General features: G+C 39.1%; 1 protein-coding gene across 1 annotated transcript; it reads right to left on the bottom strand.

The window, feature by feature from the left end:
• Positions 1-13,021: 13,021 nt before the first annotated feature.
• Positions 13,022-17,923, bottom strand: LOC308276455 (biotinidase; the record flags this gene model as incomplete). The annotated part of the gene is made up of 3 exons (XM_080715240.1): positions 17,660-17,923; positions 16,075-16,224; positions 13,022-14,194 (listed from the first exon to the last, which is right to left on the bottom strand). Exons 1-3 carry the CDS (start codon positions 17,918-17,920, stop codon positions 13,022-13,024), a joined length of 1,584 nt encoding a protein of 527 aa, XP_080571366.1. The 5' UTR covers positions 17,921-17,923.
• Positions 17,924-20,092: the final 2,169 nt, after the last annotated feature.

Raw genomic sequence — 20,092 nt, 5'->3', positions numbered from 1 at the left:
TATTAGAAGAGACAAAGAAGGTCACATTTTACTGGTAAAAGGAATAGTCCAGCAAGAGGAAATAACAATAATCAACATCTATGCCCCAAACATAGGGGCAGCTACTTTCATAAATCAAACTCTTTGTGACATGAAGCCACACATAAATCCCAACACAATAATACTGGGAGACTTCAACACACCTCTCACAATACTAGACCAATCTTCCAGACAAAGGGTCAGTAAAGATGTCTCAGAACTAAAGAACACCATTAACCAAATGGACCTGTTGGACACATATAGAATATTTCACCCAACTACAGCAGAGTTTACATTTTTCTCAGCTGCTCATGGAACCTTCTCCAAAATAGATCACATCCTGGGACACAAAATGAGCACTAGCAAATTTAAAAAATGTTACATACTTCCCTGTGTCATTTCAGACCATAATGGAATGAAACTAGAAATCAACTATAAGAACACCCAGAGAAACAACATAAACATGTGGAGACTGAACACCACACTTCTGAATGAAGAATGGGTCATAGATGATGTAAGAGGTGAAATCAAGAAATTTCTAGAAACAATGAAAATAAAGAAACAACATATCAAAATCTCTGGGACACTTTGAAGGCAGTATTGAGGAAAATTTATAGCACTGAGTGCTCACATAAGAAAAACAGAAAATCTTCAAATAAATAGCCTTATGACACACCTCAAAGCCCTTGAAAAGCAGGAACAATTGAACCCCAAAGCCAGCAGAAGATGGGAAATTATTAAAATTAGAGCAGAAATTAACGAAATAGAGAATAAAAAAACAATACAGAAAATCAACAAAACCAAAAGCTGGTTTCTTGAAAAAATTAACAAGATTGATAAACCACTAGCCAACCTAACTAAAAAAGAGAATCAACCCAAATTATGAAGATAAGGGATGAAAAAGGAGACATTACTACTGACAGCGTAGAAATCCAGAGGATTATCAGAAACTACTTTGAAAAACTATACTCCAACAAAATGGAAAATCTGGAGGAAATCGACAACTTCCTAGATAAATACAACCTCCCTAAACTGAGTCAAGAAGATACAGAACACTTAAACCAACCAATAACAATCAAAGAGATTGAAATAGCAATAAAGAGCTTACCATCAAAGAAAAGCCCAGGACCAGATGGTTTCCCAAGTGAATTCTATAAAACCTTTATAGGAGAACTAATCCCAATACTACTCAAACTATTTTGGGAAATAGAAAAAACCGGGACTCTCCCAAATACATTCTATGAAGCCAACATCACACTAATACCCAAACCGAATAAAGACAGTTCAAGGAAGGAAAACTACAGGCCTATCTCTCTGATGAACTTGGATGCAAAACTATTAAACAAAATACTAGCAACACGCATTCAAAACCACATCAAGAAAATCATTCACCATGACGAGGTAGGGTTCACCCCAGGGATTAAAGGCTGGTTCAATATACGAAAAACAATCCATGTAATTCATCATATAAACAGAATCAAAGACAAAAACCACATGATTATCTCAATAGATGCTGAAAAAGCATTTGATAAAATTCAACATCCATTTATGATAAAAACACTGCAGAGAATTGGAATAGAAGGGACATATCTCAACATTATTAAGGCAATCTACAATAAGCCCACTGCCAACATCATATTAAATGGGGAAAAACTTCAAGAATTTCCCCTAAAAACTGGAACGAGACAAGGATGTCCACTATCACCACTTCTCTTCAATATAGTACTAGAGACTCTAGCCAGAGCAATAAGGCAAGAAAAGGAAATCAAAGGAGTACAAATAGGAAAAGAAGAACTTAAGCTTTCACTATTTGCAGATGACATGATACTATATTTAGAAAACCCAACAAACTCAACCAAAAGGCTTATAGAACTGATCAACAAATTCAGCAAGGTATCTGGATACAAAATCAATCTTAAAAAATCAGAAGCTTTCCTGTACACCAACCATAAATCTACTGAAAAAGAAATTCAGAAAACACTTCCACTCAGGATCTCCCACAAAAAAATAAAATACCTAGGAATAAACTTGACCAAGGAAGTAAAAGATCTCTACAAAGAAAATTATAAAACACTGAAAAAAGAAATCGAAGAAGATCTTAGAAGATGGAAAGACCTTCCATGTTCATGGATTGGCAGAATTAATATCATTAAAATGGCCATCCTCCCAAAAGTGATCTACAGATTTAATGCAATGCCCATTAAACTACCAAGATCATTCCTCACAGACATAGAAAAATCAGTCCTTAAATTTATCTGGAATAACAAAAAGCCCAGAATAGCCAAGGTAGTTCTCAGCAACAAAAACCACGCAGGAGGAATCACAATACCTGACTTTAAACTATACTACAAAGCCATTGTAATAAAAACAGCATGGTACTGGCAAAAGAACAGATATATAGACCAATGGAGCAGAATAGAAGAACCAGAAACAAGTCCACACACTTTCAGCCAATTGATTTTTGACAAAGGGGCCAAAAACATACACTGGAAAAAAGATAGCCTCTTCAACAAATGGTGTTGGCAAAACTGGTTAACCATATGCAGAAAATTGGATGTTAATCCCACTTTTTCACCCTGTACAAAAGTCAACTCACGATGGATCAAAGACTTGGAAATTAAACCAGAGACCTTGAAGCTCCTTGAAGAGGGCATAGGTCCAACACTACAACACATAGGCACAGACAAACATTTCCTCAACAAGACCCCAAAGGCACAACAAATTAAAAGGAGAATCAATACATGGGATTGCATGAAACTGAAGAGCTTCTGTTCAGCAAAGGAAACTATCAAGAATCTCAATCGAGAGCCAACAGAATGGGAGAAGATTTTTGCCACCTACACCACTGATAGAGGACTAATATCTAGAATATACAGAGAACTCAAGAAACTCAACACTAAGAAAACAAAGCATCCAATAACAAAATGGGCAAATGAACTAAATAGACACTTCACAAAAGAAGAAATTCAAATGGCCAATAAATGCATGAAAAAATGCTCAACATCACTGGCAATCAGAGAGATGCAAATCAAAACTACCCTGAGATTTCACCTAACTCCAACTAGAATGGCCATCATTCAAAACACAAACAACAACAGATGCTGGCGAGGATGTGGAGAAGTGGGAACTCTAAGACATTGTTGGTGGGATTGCAAATTAGTGCAACCACTTGGGAAAACAGTATGGAGAATCCTCAGAAGAATGGGAACAAATCTTCCATTTGATTCAGCAATACCACTGTTGGGTATCTACCCAAAAGAAAAGAAACCAAACTACCAAACTAATGCATGTGTATCTATGTTCATAGCTGCACAATTCACCATAGCCAAACTATGGAACCAGCCAAGATGTCCATCAACAGATGAATGGATTACAAAACTGTGGGATATGTACACAATGGAATTTTACTCAGCCATCAAAAAAAACTCAATTACATCATTTTCAGGGAAATGGATGGAACTGGAGGACATTATGCTAAGTGAGATTAGTCAGGCACAAAAAATAAGAAATCAGATGCTTTCCCTAATATGTGAGAGTTAGGGAGAAATGGGTCATAGGAGGAACTCTTGGAAGAGGATCAGTAACTTTTAACTCTGTTTACATTGTCTTTGGATATACAATATATTTTTTTTTAGGGAGTTTATTTACTCTTTTGTTGCCTGTGCCATTGAAATCATATCCAAGAAATCACTTCCAATTTCAATGTTGTGAGGTTTTATGACCCAGATTTTCTTCTAAAAGCTTATAGTATTAAGATTTATATTTAGGTCTTTTATCTATTTTGAGTTAATATTTGTATATATGTTAGGTAAGGGTCCAATTTTATTCTTTTTCATTTATTATTATTTTTCAACAATATTTAGTTAAAAGACTAGTATTTCCTCCACCAAAAGTTCATGGAAACCTTGTCAAAAATAACTTGACAATGTATGGAAGAATTTATCTCTAGGCTTTTATTTAGCTCCAATGGTTTATATATCTGCCTTTAGAACAGTACTACACTGTTTCAATTATTGTAGCTTTATATGGTTTGAAATCAGAAAATATACATCTTCTAGCTTTGTTCCTCTTTGAGACTGTTTTGGGTATCTAGAGTCCATATTCCATATCAGGATAGATTTTTTCTGAAAAATAAATAAATAAATGTATGATAGTTTCACCTAAAAAAAAAAGAAAAAAATATTCTCTGGTAAGAAAGAAAGCAAAAAGAAATATTGAAATGTTATCTTTAAGTCATCAAAAGTTTGGTACCAGACAAATGAAACTGTTATGTGAGATTATCAATGTTAATATTGTATAAATTGCTATAATACTAGATGTCAACTAGTAAGCCAAGCGTGGGAAGGAGGGATGGGGAGGGAATGGGGTGGGGATCGTGGTAGGGGCTAACTGGGCGAGATGTGCATGTATGTCTACAAAAGTATTTTCTTTATACCACTATGATGTATGAATACATTGCACCAATAAAAAACAAATTAAAAAAAATAAAAATAAAAAAAAAATAAAAATAGAAAAAAGAAAAAAAAAAGAATGGGATAAAATATTTCCAAATGCTATATCTGAAGGTATATTAATATTCCAAATAGAAATCCTAAAACTTAGCAACAATAAAAGCAAACAATACAATTTAGAAATAGGCAAAGACTAAAATAATGAATATCCAAAGATTTTTATATAACCAATAAATACATGAATATCACTCATAATTATCATAATATAACTGATCATTAAGGAAATACAAATAAAAACTATAGTGAAATACTACTTCACATTTGTTAGGATGGTTGCTTAACATGAATTACTTTGCTCCGGCCCTTTACCTTGAGTTTGTTACTACCTTTACTTGTAAAGTGTGTTTCTTGTAAGCAGCATATGGATGGGTTCTGGTTTTTAATCCATCTTGCCACTTTATGTCTTTTTATTGGGGAATTGAGACCATTTACATACAGTGTGATTATTGAGAGATAACTTTTAATTCCTAACATGTTAAGATTTTATTTCTGTTTGAAGTACTGTTTACCTTCTTTGCTTAGTTGTCTGCTGGATGGAAAATCTTGTTTCTCTGGTTCTGGTGTGTATTGCCTATTTCTTCTTTGTAGTTATCTTCTTGAGTATTTTCTCTAGTGCCGGTTTTGAAGACATAATTCCTTCAGTTTCTGTTTGTCATGGGAGCTTCTTATTTCCCCCTCTAATTTGATAGATAGTTTTGCTGGATTAGGAATTTTCATCTGGAAGTTGTTTTCTTTCAGAGTTTGGAATATGTTACTCCAGGCCCTTCTGGCTTTTGTGACTTGGTTTGGGAAGTCTGGAGTGATTCTAATTGGGTTGCCTCTGAATGTCATTTGGCCTTTTGTTTTTGTTGCCTTTAAGATTCTCTCCTTGGCTTCTACATTGGTCATTTTGACAATTATGTGGCATGGGGATACTTTTCTCTGCTCCTGTCTAAAGGGAGTTCTATAAGTTTCCTGGACCTGTGTATTGACCTATAGCTCTATGTTTGGAAAAATTTTCTGCTATTACTTCCTTGAATAGATTATTGATCCCTTTGGTTTCACCTTCTTTTCCCTCCTCTATTCTGATTGTTCTTAGGTTGGCTCTCTTAAGACGGGCCCATATTTTTTCAGTCCAATTCCTGTTGTCCAATTGTTTTCTCTAAGTTATAAACTCTGTGTTCATTTTTGGAGTGATCATCTTCTAGAAGCAAGATTCAATTCTCCATGTGTTCTAATTGATTGTTTATAGTTTGAATTTGTGCCTTTCCTTCAATGATTGCATCCTTTATTTCTTTCAGACTTTCTCTAAATTCTTTTCTAACATCTTGTATTATTTCTATAGTTACATTCCTGATTTGATCTTTTGGAGATCTCTGAATTTCTGTGTTATCAGGTTCTATTATTGTCAGGTTGTGAGTGATCATTGCTCTGTTGTTGTTCTTCTTTCCCATGATTTCAGAAGTTTGTACCTGTTGCTTTTGGTAGGTTTCTCTCAGTCTCTAGGTGTCAACTGGTATATTCAGGGGCAAGCTGTAATGTAATCAACAGTGAAGGTTGAGTAAGGAGGGAAATGAAGGAGTAAATGGAAGAATAGGGTAAGGTCTCAGATAGGGTCAAATAGTATGAGTATATAAGTTTGGTAAGGTAGTATGTACTAGAGATTAAAGATAGTACAAATGTAGTAGTATTCTAATAACCAACGTAGAATTTCTGGTATAGTGATTTGAATTGGATTTGATACAAGACAAGGGAGCCATAAAAAGAAGAGAAAAGATAGAAGAGGGATAGAGAGGAGAGAGTAGATCTGTACAAGGGAAGAAGCTTGAGAGATGATTTGGTATGAGGGTTAAAAAAACAACAACAAAAAACCAAACCAAACCAACCAACAAACAAAAAACCAAAACAAAAAACACAATAAAACCCCACAACCCCCACCCCCACAGGAAAAAAACCAGCCACGTTTACACTGTCACACACACAAAAAGAACAAAAAAAAAAAACCCAAACAAATTCCAACAATGAATTAATGTGACTCTACAAATAAATGACTATTCAGCAGTCTTTCTCTGTGTAGATATGGAGTGCTACCAGCACCTTTTCCTCTGTGAGTCTGGTTCTGAGTCTTCTCAGTCTATGCAGATGGTCAATATCAATGGGGCTGGATATAATATTGAGTGAAGGTCACCATCCACACTTTCCACAGATTTGGAGTCTAGGTCTCTCCTTGCCTCTGTTGGTAGTGTATGCCTCTGAGACCAAACTCAATGTAGGAGTCTTTGTTCTCCACAGTTAGGGCTGGGCTAGTCTGACTTCTCCCTGTTCACCACAATTGGGATGTCTGTGGTGTTCCTGGAGATCCTACTCATTGGGTTTAGTGTTACACGTAAGACTCCCCCTACACTTTCCACTAATCAGAGCCTGAATCTGTCTGAGCTTCTGATACGATCAATAGCAGATCCCACTCCTACCTTCTCTGGGTTCTTCTCCGGATCACCAAGTCTTCACTTATTGTGCTCTGGATCTCTGGAGAGTGTGGTAATCTCACCCGCCGCCACTCCTGCCCTGGGTTGTATTGCAAAGTCTCAGACCCAGGAAGTTCAGGCTGGGCATTTTCCCTCAGGGAACTGTGACTAGGGTGTGGTAATCTCTGCCAACACTTCTCCTTAACTGGGTTGAACTGCAAGATCTCAGGGAGTTTATCAAAGCTACATGAGTCCCTGGGGGTGCAGTGCTGGGATTTCTCCTGTAGGAGCCGCAATTTCACTTACAATTGTGGTGAGTGCTGATCTGGAGCTCTCGCAGGCATGGTGAACTAGCCACCACTGTTGGCAATATGGTGCTATGCCCTTGGCCGTGACACTGGCAGATTTCTTTTCTGTTTTTGAGCTCTGCTCTGAATCCCTGGAGTGCGTGATGGGGTTGGCCGCTGGACATTTTAGCCAGTCTTTGCACTGAAAGAACTGCTGAATTACAACCGACTGGACTACAACTGGTCACTTCAGCTCCTTGTTTTCTTTTTTGTCCCTGGAATCTGGTTCTGTGAGGCAAGATGGTATTGGTGTGGTGGCTGCCACCACAAGGCAAGCAGATTTCTTTTCTGCTCTCTGATTGTTCTTCTAGTCTTTTTCTCTGTCCCTTGTATTTGTAGGTTTTATTTCTCTATTGATAGCATTTTATGGCTATGTAAGGCATTATTTTTGAAGCTATGGAGATTGAGTGTCAGCAGTACTTGTAGATGCTGCTTTACTCAGTCACCATCTTCCCTATCTCCGTAACATTTTAATTCTATCATTTTCTATTGACAACTGAATTCTTGGTATGGGAGTAAGTAGATCCACATGTAAGAAAAGGTTCAAACTCCTCTAAATACTAAATATCTCCACTGAGGAGGTCTAAAAACAACAACCAACCTAGGAGATATTAGATTCTCTAGTAAACAGACTATGATCTAGATATACCATTTTCTATTGAAAATAATCAAAATTCTGAGAGAACTCACTGATAGCAGATCTTGATTGGAAAATTTACAAGATGAGTGATAAACATCTGACCATACCAAAATGCAAAAAAACTATGAAAGACTACTAGGATCATATAAAAATCCACCTGTGGATGCCCCTAGAGCCATGGCTGGGCCAATCCAAGCATTAAGAAACTGCAGTGGGTCAAAACACATCAAGTATGTTTAAAGTCATAAAACTGTAAGGAAACTAAGAAAAAGATTAATTTCCATTAAAAATGCTAGTGAACCAACTTGTTATTTTGAAAATAGGTGACTCAAGCATTTATCCTCTTTCCTATACAAACTGTGGCCAAGTAAAAGGTGAAGGAAAGTTCTGATTTCTGTGAGGTTACTAATAAAGAAGTAACATAATTGTGAAGACATTTTGTAATCTTTAATAAGTTAATGGAAAATGGAGCCAATTTGTGCCACTTGATAGAAGAATGTACCAGGAACTATCCATTATGTTATCTTTTCTACCAAAAAATGAAGCTGAATTGATTAAGCCTTTAGATTCAACAAAGGGGAAAATATTAAAACAATATGATAAGAATGTACCAAGAAAAATCCAAGTTAAGCCAGGTGTGGTGACATACACTTATAATCCCACTACTTGGGAGGCTGAGACAGGAGGATCACAGGTTGTTGGCCAGCCCCAGCAAGTTGTGAGGCCCTCTGCAACTTAGTGACACCCTGTTTCAGAAATAAAGAATAAAATAGGGCTGGGGTATAGCTCAGTGGTTGAATACCCCTGGGTTCAATCCCCAGTACCACACACACACACAAAGAAAAATCCAAGCTATGGAAAACTTACAAGACAACCCATTGTCTTCAACAAATAATTTAAAGGAGGAAAAAAGAGAGTGGAATAAAGAACCTAAAAAGTAAGAGATGCAAAAGAAATGTCAATTAATTTCAGTATGTGGACCATTATAATTTTAAAAGTATGACAGTTTGGAAGCCACTGGAAATTTAAACATCAACTGGATGTTTTAGAATTTTTAGTTAGATACATAGTGAAGTATTTGTGAATAGTAGCAAAAAGTACAGGGAATATGTTTCAAAATATGACAGAGGAGAGTAAGAATTATTGTTGAAGTTGGGTGTTGGGCACAAAGGGGTTCATTGTATTGTCTATTTTTGTATTTTGTATATGAGTATATCCAAATAAAAAGTTAACACACACTTTGGTGACTTCACATACAATGTACAGGGTCCAAACTCTTTAGCAAGACACAGAAGCCTTGCATAATCTAGCCCCAGTCTTCCCTTCTTGGCCTTATTCACCTTATGACCCAGCCCTTAAATGTTCACTTTCCCTCAACAGTTACCCATACTTTCATATCTTCATACTTTTACGCATATTTTTTCTCCCCCCTTAATATCACTTGAATGAAGTTCCAGCTCAGATGTCAATCAGTATGAAGCAGCAGCTGATTCCTTCCCCAGACAATGGTTTCCCCCATTGTCATAACACTTTGTTCTTGCCAGCCATACAGTAATGACTTGAACTATTGAACCATATATAGCTAGGCAGTAGTGTAGCCACTGGACTGTCAGTGGCTATACTATGAGTGTCTGTACAAAGTACAGTGTTCAGCAATCTGAGGACAAGTCCAACATCCTTTGTATTCTAGCACCAAGGACAATTTCTGGCACATGGACAATATAACATTTAGCTCAGGCTTAAATACTCATAGTTCTTGCATATTGGCAGATTCTTACACAATATATAACTTGAATGACTGAATGATGTATTTGGCAAAGCCTTTGTTTTTAATGCTCAAATCATTCAAACTAAAGAATAAAACAAATCTAATGGATCATTTTTTCTACTTTACCCCAGGTTCAGCATCTTATATCCTAATATCAAAGTCAAAATATCTAAAAAAATTTGTACCTTTGCCATCCACATTTATCTTTCAATATTTTAACCAAAAAGTACAAAATTAGGACACATGAGGCAAAAGGATAGAATTTCCTAATGGAACTTTATGCCAGGTGATGAGGGCAGAGGCTATGAAGTCAAGCCAACTCAATTTAAATCCTCAGTCCAATTTATTGGGTGAATAGCCTTGGGGAAGTAACATAACTCCCTAGATCTCAATTTTCCCACCAGTAAGTGGAGTAATAGTGGTTACCTCACAATCTTAAGAAACTCAAATGAAATACAAGCAACTTATTCTGATACCTAAAAGAGCTCAATACATTTCACATATAATTACTTTTGAAATGACTATAAAATTTACTTCATTCCATTGTTTGTGGATGAATAATTAATATACTGCAGTCTACAGTGTCTAGCATATGATAAACATTGATGGCTAGTACTTTGTGTATGTATAGTGCTTGGGATTGAATCCAGGGGTTCTCTACTCCTCAGCTACACTCCTAGCCCCATTTTTTATTTTTTTGTGGTACTGGGGATAGAACCTAGGGACATTCTATCTCTGAACTACACTCCCAGTCCAATTTTTTAGAATTTTGAAATAGGGTCTCACTAAGGTGCAGGGGGCCTCATGTTTCTGAGGCTGGCCGCAAATCTGTGAACCTTCTGTCTCAGATTCCCACACTGGATTACAAGTGTATGCAACCAAGCCCAGCTTCTATTTTGCATTTTGATATAGGATCTCACTAAGTTGCTGAGGTAGGGCTTGAACCTTTGATCCTCCTGTCTTACCCTTCCAAGTACTGTGATTATAAGCATGTGCCAACACACTTGGCTGGTCTAATTTCTAAGTCTAATTTCTGTCTTTGATCCATCTTGAGTTGATTCCTGTGCACAGTGAGTGGTAAGGACTTAGTCCCACCTTTCTACAAATAGATAGTTAGCCCCAGCACCATTTGTTGAAAAGCCTGCCTTTTCTCCAGCATATGAGTTTGGCCCCTTTGTCAAAGATCAATTGACTATAGGTGTGTGGTTTTGCAAGAAGATGGAAAGACCTGGAGAACATTAAGTGAGATCAGCCAAGCACAGAAAGAGAAGGGACATATGTTTTCTCTAATATGCCCAAACTAGGGAGTATTTGGAATACCAGTGAGCCTCCAGATAATGTAGGGGAAACCTCAGCAAAGCTAGAATGGAAGAGTAGGAGAGGAAGAAGGCTGAGGTTAATTAATGGAGGAGCTACATTTGAATATGTGTAAAAGTATGAATGTAGCATGGTTAACCTGGACACTCATTGTTGGAAGGGGGAAAAGTGCAAGTGGGAGGGAAGGGAACCAAGCACAGTCTGAATGTATGCCATTTTCAATATGATCTACATAAAAATAAAAAAAATTAAAATGAGAAAAAATAAAATCTTTATTCTTTAAAAAAAGCACTGCAAGGTAGCCTTAAAAGACACTGAGGATCAACTTTTATCATTTTAAAATTCAAATATCATCACTGCTAATAGCCTTTTATTTATGAGGAAACCCAATTCCCTTGAGTTTCACCTTCTCTGCATAACTAGAGTAAAAGGTGGGTGGGCATGAAGCAGGTCTTGTAATACAAATTGTTGTTACATTGCATATATACACAAATGTCCACAGGAAGGTCAGAACATCAGAGCATGTGCACAAAGCAGTAGTGCACTGGAACTCACATCTGGATTTCCTTACTCTCATTATTCAAGTATTTTCTACCTGCTAATACTTACAGAAGATAAATTGGACATAAGTTTTAAAATTCTGTCCATAGTTATCAGACAATGAATAACAGTAGATATAAACCAAATTTTAGGATCGAAAGTTAATTTTGATAAGATAAAGTACTGAGGACTTTCTAAAGTCACAATTTGTAAAAGAGAACCAATACCTATTTATTGTTTAAAGTTTATTTTGAAATGTAGTGCAAGATATACATTGTATAAGTCAAGTGAAGATAACAGGAGTCTCAGGCTCACTCTTGAGAATACTGTACTATTACACTCAAGTTAAAAGCTCTTCATTCTAAAATTTTTAGAGTTCCATACTTTCCTGTATAAAGAGGTGACCTTCTGTGGGACTGAAAATTGACTTATGCCAGCATCACTTCATTCTGCAGTTGAGCAACTAGCCCAAAGCTAACACAACTTAGCAAGATCCCTGGAATCCCTTGGTAAGAAGCCCCTTCCCCTCCAGCATTTTCCAGTCCTTACTTCCTCCCTCTGCCCTATAATGTAGTATTCTCTCTTTCCAATTATTCCAAGTCCTGCCTATATATTCAGTTTACTGATGGATATGTGAGAAAAACAACTTTCCTACTTTTATAAGTACTTTCCAGGTCTACATTTTTTTTTTTTAAGGTGGGAGGGTATTACTGGGGATTGAACCCAGGGACATTGTACCTCCAAACTACATCCCCAACCCTATTGTAGTTTGATTTTGAAACAGGGTCTCACTAGATTGATGAGTCTCTCTACTTGCTGAGGTTGTCCTTCAATCTTTGATCCTCCTGTCTTAGCCTCCCAACTACTGGGATTATAGGCATGAGCCATCATGCTTGGCTCCAGTTCTATATTTCAGATGTTGCTGGTGGATCTGTCACTGCTATTTTACCCAGACAGAGTTCCAGTTGATAATAATAGGAAAGGTTCCTGCAGCCGCACTTTATTATATAGTTTTTGCTTTTGAGAATTTTTCTCAAAAAATGTTAAAAAAATATTCCAGGCTTGGGAAATATTGACATGCTATGGCTACAACTTGATCAACAACAAGGAATACAAATAAACCACTGCTTTGTAGATGTGTAAAATATCAATTGACATTTATTTTAGCTCTTAAAACCAATTGTGTACTGAGAGATTTGCTAGAGAAAGACGTGGCGTGAAAAAGACAAATGTGAATAGAAAATACAAGAAAATGTCTCAAGTACTGACATTTAGGAGGAGAGGGACCCTGCCTCTCTCACTTCTTCCTGCAATTCCCAAGGTGGGATGCAGGCGTCTGCCCTCTGGGCAGAGGCATCCTTGTGCTTGCTATTTGCAACCTGTGGAAGTACAGGACTGCTGAGTGGTGGCCAGATCCACCTAGGATCCCACACTTCCTAGCTCTTCTCATATAGTCGTCCATAGAGAGCCACTGTTACCAGGCCAGAGGACAGTCCATGCTTCTGCAAGAAATAGTGGTCACTCTCCCAGCCAAGCTGGTCAGGGGTTTCCAGTGTCATCCCTGAGGTCAGAAACAAAGGAAAGATGTAGGAAGTACTGAAGTTCCCCCATAGGTGAAAGTCAAACAGCCCTGTGGCCTCCGTGACCTCCTGCCCACAGGTGTGAAAGCCAAGACCTCCGCACTTGACCAGGGTACAAGCCTGAACGTAGTAAGTGCCGTGCACTGTGTGAAAGCCGTCAAAGACCCCCAGGGCGTACAGCTCTTTGGACAAGGTGGGCCTCTTGTACAGTAAATGGCAGCAGAGGCTGTTAGAACAGACTTGGAGGTAGCCCTCCTTTCCCCAGACAGGGACCAGAGTGAAGTTGTCATACATCATCTCAGAGTGAAACGGGGGAGGAGCGTTCAACTTCCACTTGGTGGCTTCATCACAGTGGACTTCCTGAGCATCCTTTTCACAGTATGGATCACCAGACAAGATTTTTAAAAACCTGCTGTGGGAAGGGTCTGTTTTACCTGTTGCATTCCTTGTACCAACAAGACCTGGTGGGTTTTTGGCTACCTGGGCAATTATAAGGTGACCTTTGGAGGTTTCTATGTCATGGTACCAAAAGGACTTCAGAGGGGTGTGTATGCCACTCCCTGTCATCCCCAGCAAGGGGTGGTGGATGTTGGCTGCCAGGACATTGACCCCGAAGGCCACGGCAAAAGCTTTCTGGATCTCGATGGCTGCCAGGAGTGGGAGCTGGTTCATCCAGGCAGTGGGGTACACAACATGCTTTACCTCAGAGTCTCTGAGGAGTCTAATGGCAGGATCAAAGAACAGTATGTCAAAGCAAGTGAAGACTCCAACCTTGCCAGCAAAGGGGGTACTGAAGACAATGCGGTCTGCCACCAGAGGGGTGTCAAAAGCTGCCTCAAAATAGAGGTTGTGTTTCCGGTAGCGGTCCACAAGTGTTCCATTACTGCTGAACACAACATTTGTGTTAAACTGGTATCTCCCATCACTAGGGCAACCAGGGTCACTGCTAAGACATGGCTGTTTTGTCCCAAGATTGGCCACCAAGAACATCTCTCCTTTGATGGCCATACAACTCAGGCGCTGGAGCACCTAGATAAAAAAGGTATGAGAAAGTGGAGTTTTAAAATCCTGCATTGACCAGGCATGTGGTCCATGCCTATAGCCTCAATACTTGGGAGGCCAAAACAGGATGATCATGAGTTCCACACCAGTCTCAGCAACTTAGCAAGACCCTCAACAACTTAGTGAGACCAGGTTTCAAAATAATAAAAGGTAAAATGCCCCTGGTTTCAATCCCCAGTACTAGGGAAAAAAATAATAACTTTATGTTCAGCTGGGCGTGGTAGCGCACACTTGTAATCCCCGCGCTTGGGAGGTGGAGACAGGAGGATAGGGCAGGTTCGAAGCCAGCCGTGCTGGCTTAAGAGACCCTGTTTCCAAATAAAAAAGAAAAGTATAAAATAGGTCTGGGAGTGTATCCCGGAGGAGAAGGGCTTCCAGGAACCCCAGTACCACCAAAAAATAAAAATAAATAAATAAAACTTTATGTTAATAATATATAAATGGCTATCATAAATCTATAAGAAAGACACTACTGAGACCATGCTTAACTTCATTAGTAACAGGGAAATACAAATTAAAATAATATTGGAGCATCATTTTTTGCTTTTATTAGGTTGGCATGAATTCAAAGATTATTCTATCATGTACTGATCTATCTTGTACTCATAACTAATAGTGAATATATAAAGTAAAAAATCTTTCAGGGGAGAATTTTTTGGGTATATGGCACTGGGGATTGAATCCAGGGGCATTCTACCTCTAAGCTGCACCCACAGCCCTTTTTATTTTTTACTTTGAAACAGGGTCTCATTAAGTTTTGGATGGCTCAAACATGCTATCCTGTCTCAGTCTCCTAAGTACTAGAATTACAGGCATATGCCACCATGCCTGGTTGAACTTTGATACTCTTTAAGTGATTTAAAATGTGTTTAGTCTTCAAGAAATTCCATTTCTAGGAATTTTACCTTATATAAAAACTTGTTTATAAAAAAATATGTAAATTGACGCCAGGTGTGGTAGTCCACACTTGTAATCCCCACGCTTGGGAGGCGGAGACAGGAGGATCGCGCAGATTTGAAGCCAGCCTCGCTGGTTAAGAGACCCTGTTTCCAAATAAAAGTATAAAATAGGTCTGGGAGTATAGCCGGAGGTAGAAGGGCTTCCAGGAACCCCAGTACCACCAAAAAAATCCTATATATATATATATATATATATATATATATAGTCATTAAAACACTGCTTAAGATAGCAAGTTAAAATAAGCATATAGCATGCTAAAAAGGGATATTAATAAATACAAAGTGCATAGAATAGAATATAGTTGGAGGCAGAGCAAATTTTTTTTTTTTTTTTTTTTTTTTTTTGGTGGTACTGGGGTTCCTAGAAACCCTTCTACCTCCAGGCTACACTCCCAGACCTACTGTCTCTTAAGCCAGCACGGCTGGCTTTGAACCTGTGTGATCCTCCTGTCTCCGTCTCCCAAGTGCAGGGATTATGAGCGTGCGCCACCACGCCCAGCCCAGACATTCTTTAATTGAATGGATGTACAGCACATGGAGTTTGGAGTTGATTTTTCAGATCCTATAGTCATGTGTGTATGTGTTATTGGGGCTGGAACCCAGAAACATTATACCTCCATCTACACACCGCAGCCCTATTTTATTTTTATTTTGAAACAAGGTCTCGCTAAGTTATGGAGGGCCTCACTAAATTGCTGAGGGTGCTGCAAACCTGCGATCCTCCTGTCTGAGCATCCCAAGTACTAAGATTTCAAGCATGTGCCACCACACCTGGCTCTAGAGTCTCCTTTTAATCCCAGTTAGCATGTTGTGGCTTTTGGGTACTGGCCTAGTTCATCTCTGAAAGCTTTCAGCCTACTGAGGAGGGAGGATAGAATCCTTATATACCTCTGTGTCATTGAAACGGTGGGGCTCTAGGCATGGATTCCATCTGACCAGCTGGGGAGATGGCATGAAGTCCAAAAATGGGTAAATGGATGTTCTTGTAAAGTTGAACCCGTGAATGCCATCTTCTGGAAAAACTATAATCTGTGCACCCTGTAAGTCAGAACATCAATGTAATCTGTTATTAGATAATAGTAAGCACCACTTCATTCAGTATTTCATTCATTTGAAAGTCATCAAGAAGTTCCTCTAGGCCAGGCATGGTAGCCCACGCTTGTAATCCCAGCATTTGGGAGGCAGAGACCGGAGGATTGCAGTTTGCAGACAGCCTCAGCTACTTAGTGAGGCTCTTCGCAACTCAGTGATACCCTGTTTCAAAAAATATAAAGACTAAAAAATAGGACCAGGGGTGTATCTTGGAAGTATACATATATATACACAGACACATATGTATATAAACTTGTGTGTCTGTGTATATATATATGTACACACACACACACACACACACACACCCTCCCACAAATGTACATACATATGTTTGTGTGTGAAATCTAGGCTAGAATTTATAAATGTAGCAACATGTGGTGGCTCTGTTCTTCCAGGCCATCCTGACTACCCTACTCAAAGACAAGGCATGGCCGGGCAGAACCTATTGGCATGTCTGGGTCTTCTCCTTAAACCGTCAGCAGGGACGTTTTGTAGATATTAAACTCCCATTTGAGGCAGAGCAGAACTTCCTTGAATAGCTGGGCTTGGTGGCCTCACCACTAGGGTTGAGGCTCAATCTCTCCTGTCTTTGGGATTCCCAGCAGGGCATTTACTTACTTCTGGTGCCAACATTATCCCCTCTACCCTACAGATGCCTCTCCACACTTCCTGGCAACAGAGAAAATGCAGGCAAGCAAGAAGCCTTACAAAGGCAGGCACCAGTCTTCCCTTTACTTTGGGACAGTTTTGTCTGGGCTAGTCACAGACTGGCACAGAGATGAAGTGAGCTCAGGTATGAACTGGCAGCAAGTGCCAATTCTGTGGATGCTTACTAGTCCAGGTGAGCTGTGACTATTCATCACGCTGAGTGGTGTCCAAATTTTCCTGAACAATAGAATCTCCTATAGAGCCTTTTAAATATCCAAAAGCCAAGATCACATCCCATGCAATCCAGAGGCAACAGATTCCCAAGGGCCCGGTACCGACACTTATTTAAAACTGGCCTGCTGACTCCTAAAAGCAGCCACAATGAGAACCAGTGGTCTGCCTGGGGCCTTTCAAACATGAAGAGCAAAAGTATCACCAGGGAGGTCTTATTAAAAGATGCTGATTCAACAGGTCTGAGGTGGGGTCTGCAATTCTACATTTCTAACAGGTTTCTAAGAGGTGCCGATGTTACTGGTTCACAGTCTACTCTCTGGGCAGCAAGATTCTACCTAGTCAACTATGTCAACCCAGGTTTGCTAGCTTGAATGGTTTTTCAGCAGGGTCGTAGGAGCCTGGGTTACCCAACAGTGCTCTAGAGCAAAGAGCGACTCTTCTGCTCTGCTCTTCTCTTCTCTGCTCAACAAGCTCACTCATGGAGAGGCGTGTGGCTTGCCTTCTGGGCTGCGGTCATCACTTGCTGTTCATAGATGTCCAGGTTCTGGTTCATTAGCTCCAAGGCCTGCTTGCGGCTGGTGAGAGCTAGAGGGTCAGGACTCAAGATTGGGTGGTGCTCGTACACAGCAGCCATGTAATACTCAGCCTTGTGATGGTCGGCCGCGCAGTGCTCCTGGGCATGGACTCCCAGGGCAACCACAGAACAGCCAAGGAGGAAAACAGCAAGCTGACTGCTGGCTCCAGACATCATGCAGGCCATAAATCTGGAATGTAATGGGCAAGGGAAAAACAGCTGAACCAAGAAGCTGACCAAGAATTTCACTTTCACAGCTGTGATTTATTAATCCCAATAATTAAACGCACCCCAGCAAGACTGTATCTCAAAGTTTATTTTGTGTTCATGATAAACATGTTTCTCTCCACTTAGCAAGCTGCATTTAAAATGGCTCACTATGTTAACAGTCTGGCTTTAAAACATTCCCAAAACAGACTCAACATTTGCTATGCTTTTCTTGCCCAGTGTTCAACAAGACTGTAATTTATCACTGTTTGCTTTTCTAGCTATGCACTTAAGTTTTAAGCAGTAGTCATTATTCTGATTACGAGACATAATTCTGTGACATATTTCACACTCTACTGCTCCCTATACACAAAGACACTATAGGTCAACCATTTTTACCAGCTGTGATTGTCACGAAAACTTTAATAATATAGCTTTGCTTTCCTTCCCATAAAAATATTACAGAGTAAAATTCTCTCCAGCTTTCTATGGTTAGTAATGAATACAATGGAAAATTCTCCAATCAGTACAATGTTCTTTATTCAGGGCCAAGTAACTCATGACTTCTACTTTAATGCCACATCTATTGTCTGGTATGGACAGGCAAAAAGAAGTCTCCCAATCAAAATATGGCACTGTTGCCGGGCGTGGTGGCACACGCTTGTAATCCTCGCGCTTGGGAGGCGGAGACAGGAGGATAGCGCAGGTTCGATGCCAGCCACGCTGGCGTAAGAAAGACCCTGTTTCAAAAATATAAAATAGGTCTGGGAGTGTAGCCCGGAGGTAGAAGGGCTTCCAGGAATCCCAGTACCACTAAATATATATATATATCACTGTTTTCCTCCTTGAACTTGAGAGTTACCACTGCATATTGTCACCCTCCCCTGGTCCCTTTACCCTTCTATAATAGTTCCCTCTTACCTTCTTCCCTCTAGATTCCACATGAAAGAAAATATACTTTAACTGAATCTGTCTTGAATACTTAACATAATGTCAATGCAGATTGGCTCTGTTCACCTCCCATATAAACCTCAAACAATTATAGGAAATTTACTCACTCAGAAATGAGTAAATAAAAAGCTCAAAATCTTTTGAAACATACTATAAGAAAAGAAATTCATTATCACTCACCAGAAAACTGGCAAAAACTACATAAAATTTGAGACTAAACATTCAGCAGTGAATGAAAAAAATGATTCTGTAAAAGAATGCAAAAAATAGACCCAGGAATGAAAGCATTAAAAGGAGGAGGAAGAGAGTGAAAAGAGGAGGGGAGGACATCCAGAGGCAGGGAGACGGGGCAGGTGAAAGAGGAGGAAGGAGGAGGAGGAGGAGAAAAAAAAGGATGAACAAAATATTATGTGGCAGAGTTCAGTAAAGGGAAGTAAGAGGAAAAAAAATAAAGCCATCAAAGAAATTAAGGCAAATAAAAGAGTTCAGGAATTAGAAAAGTAAGAAACATGAATGGGAACTGAAAAGGAGTATACAGAAAATAATAGATGAGAAAAGGGAATGAGTTCCAACATATGTATAATGGAGAACTGCATAAGAGAAAAAAAATAATGTGTGGTAGCCTAAGGTGATTCTATGTATAATCCTCTTTCCTTGAGTGTAAGTGGAAACTGTGTTTTGTTTCTAGCCAATAGATTATGACAAAGGCAAAAGGATTTCACATATGTAAAGTCTCAAGCTAGTTAAGAGATTATGTAACCAGGCATGATGGTGCACACCTATTATCTCAGTACTTGGGAGGCTGAGACAAGGATTGAGGGTTCAAGGACAGGCTCAGAACTGTAGCAAGACTCTCAGTGACCTAACAAGACCCTGTTTCCAAACAAAAAATAAAAAGGCAATCCCCAGCAACTCCTCCCCTCTAGACACAGATTATCCCAGGTGGACATAGGATAAAAACCTTTAAAACAGGTAAATACCTTTAAAAAAGAACTGAGGTATTCCCTAAATTCAAGCACTCTCTTCTGCTGTCCTTAAAGAGGCAAGCCACTTTGAGTTTTACAGCTGTAAGGAAATCAATTCTTCCAACAACCAGTCGTATTTGGGAAGAAAAAAAAAAAAAAAAACTCAGTGTCAGCTGAGTTTGTGGGACCAACCACCCCTTCACTGTAGCCTTGAGAGGTCCTAAGCAGGTCCTGA

The sequence above is a fragment of the Muscardinus avellanarius genome (assembly GCF_963383645.1).
Source record: "Muscardinus avellanarius genome assembly, chromosome: 18".
NCBI lineage: Eukaryota > Metazoa > Chordata > Mammalia > Rodentia > Gliridae > Muscardinus > Muscardinus avellanarius.
Note: the sequence above shows the minus strand (reverse complement) of the source record. Positions and strands in the feature narration are given on the sequence as shown.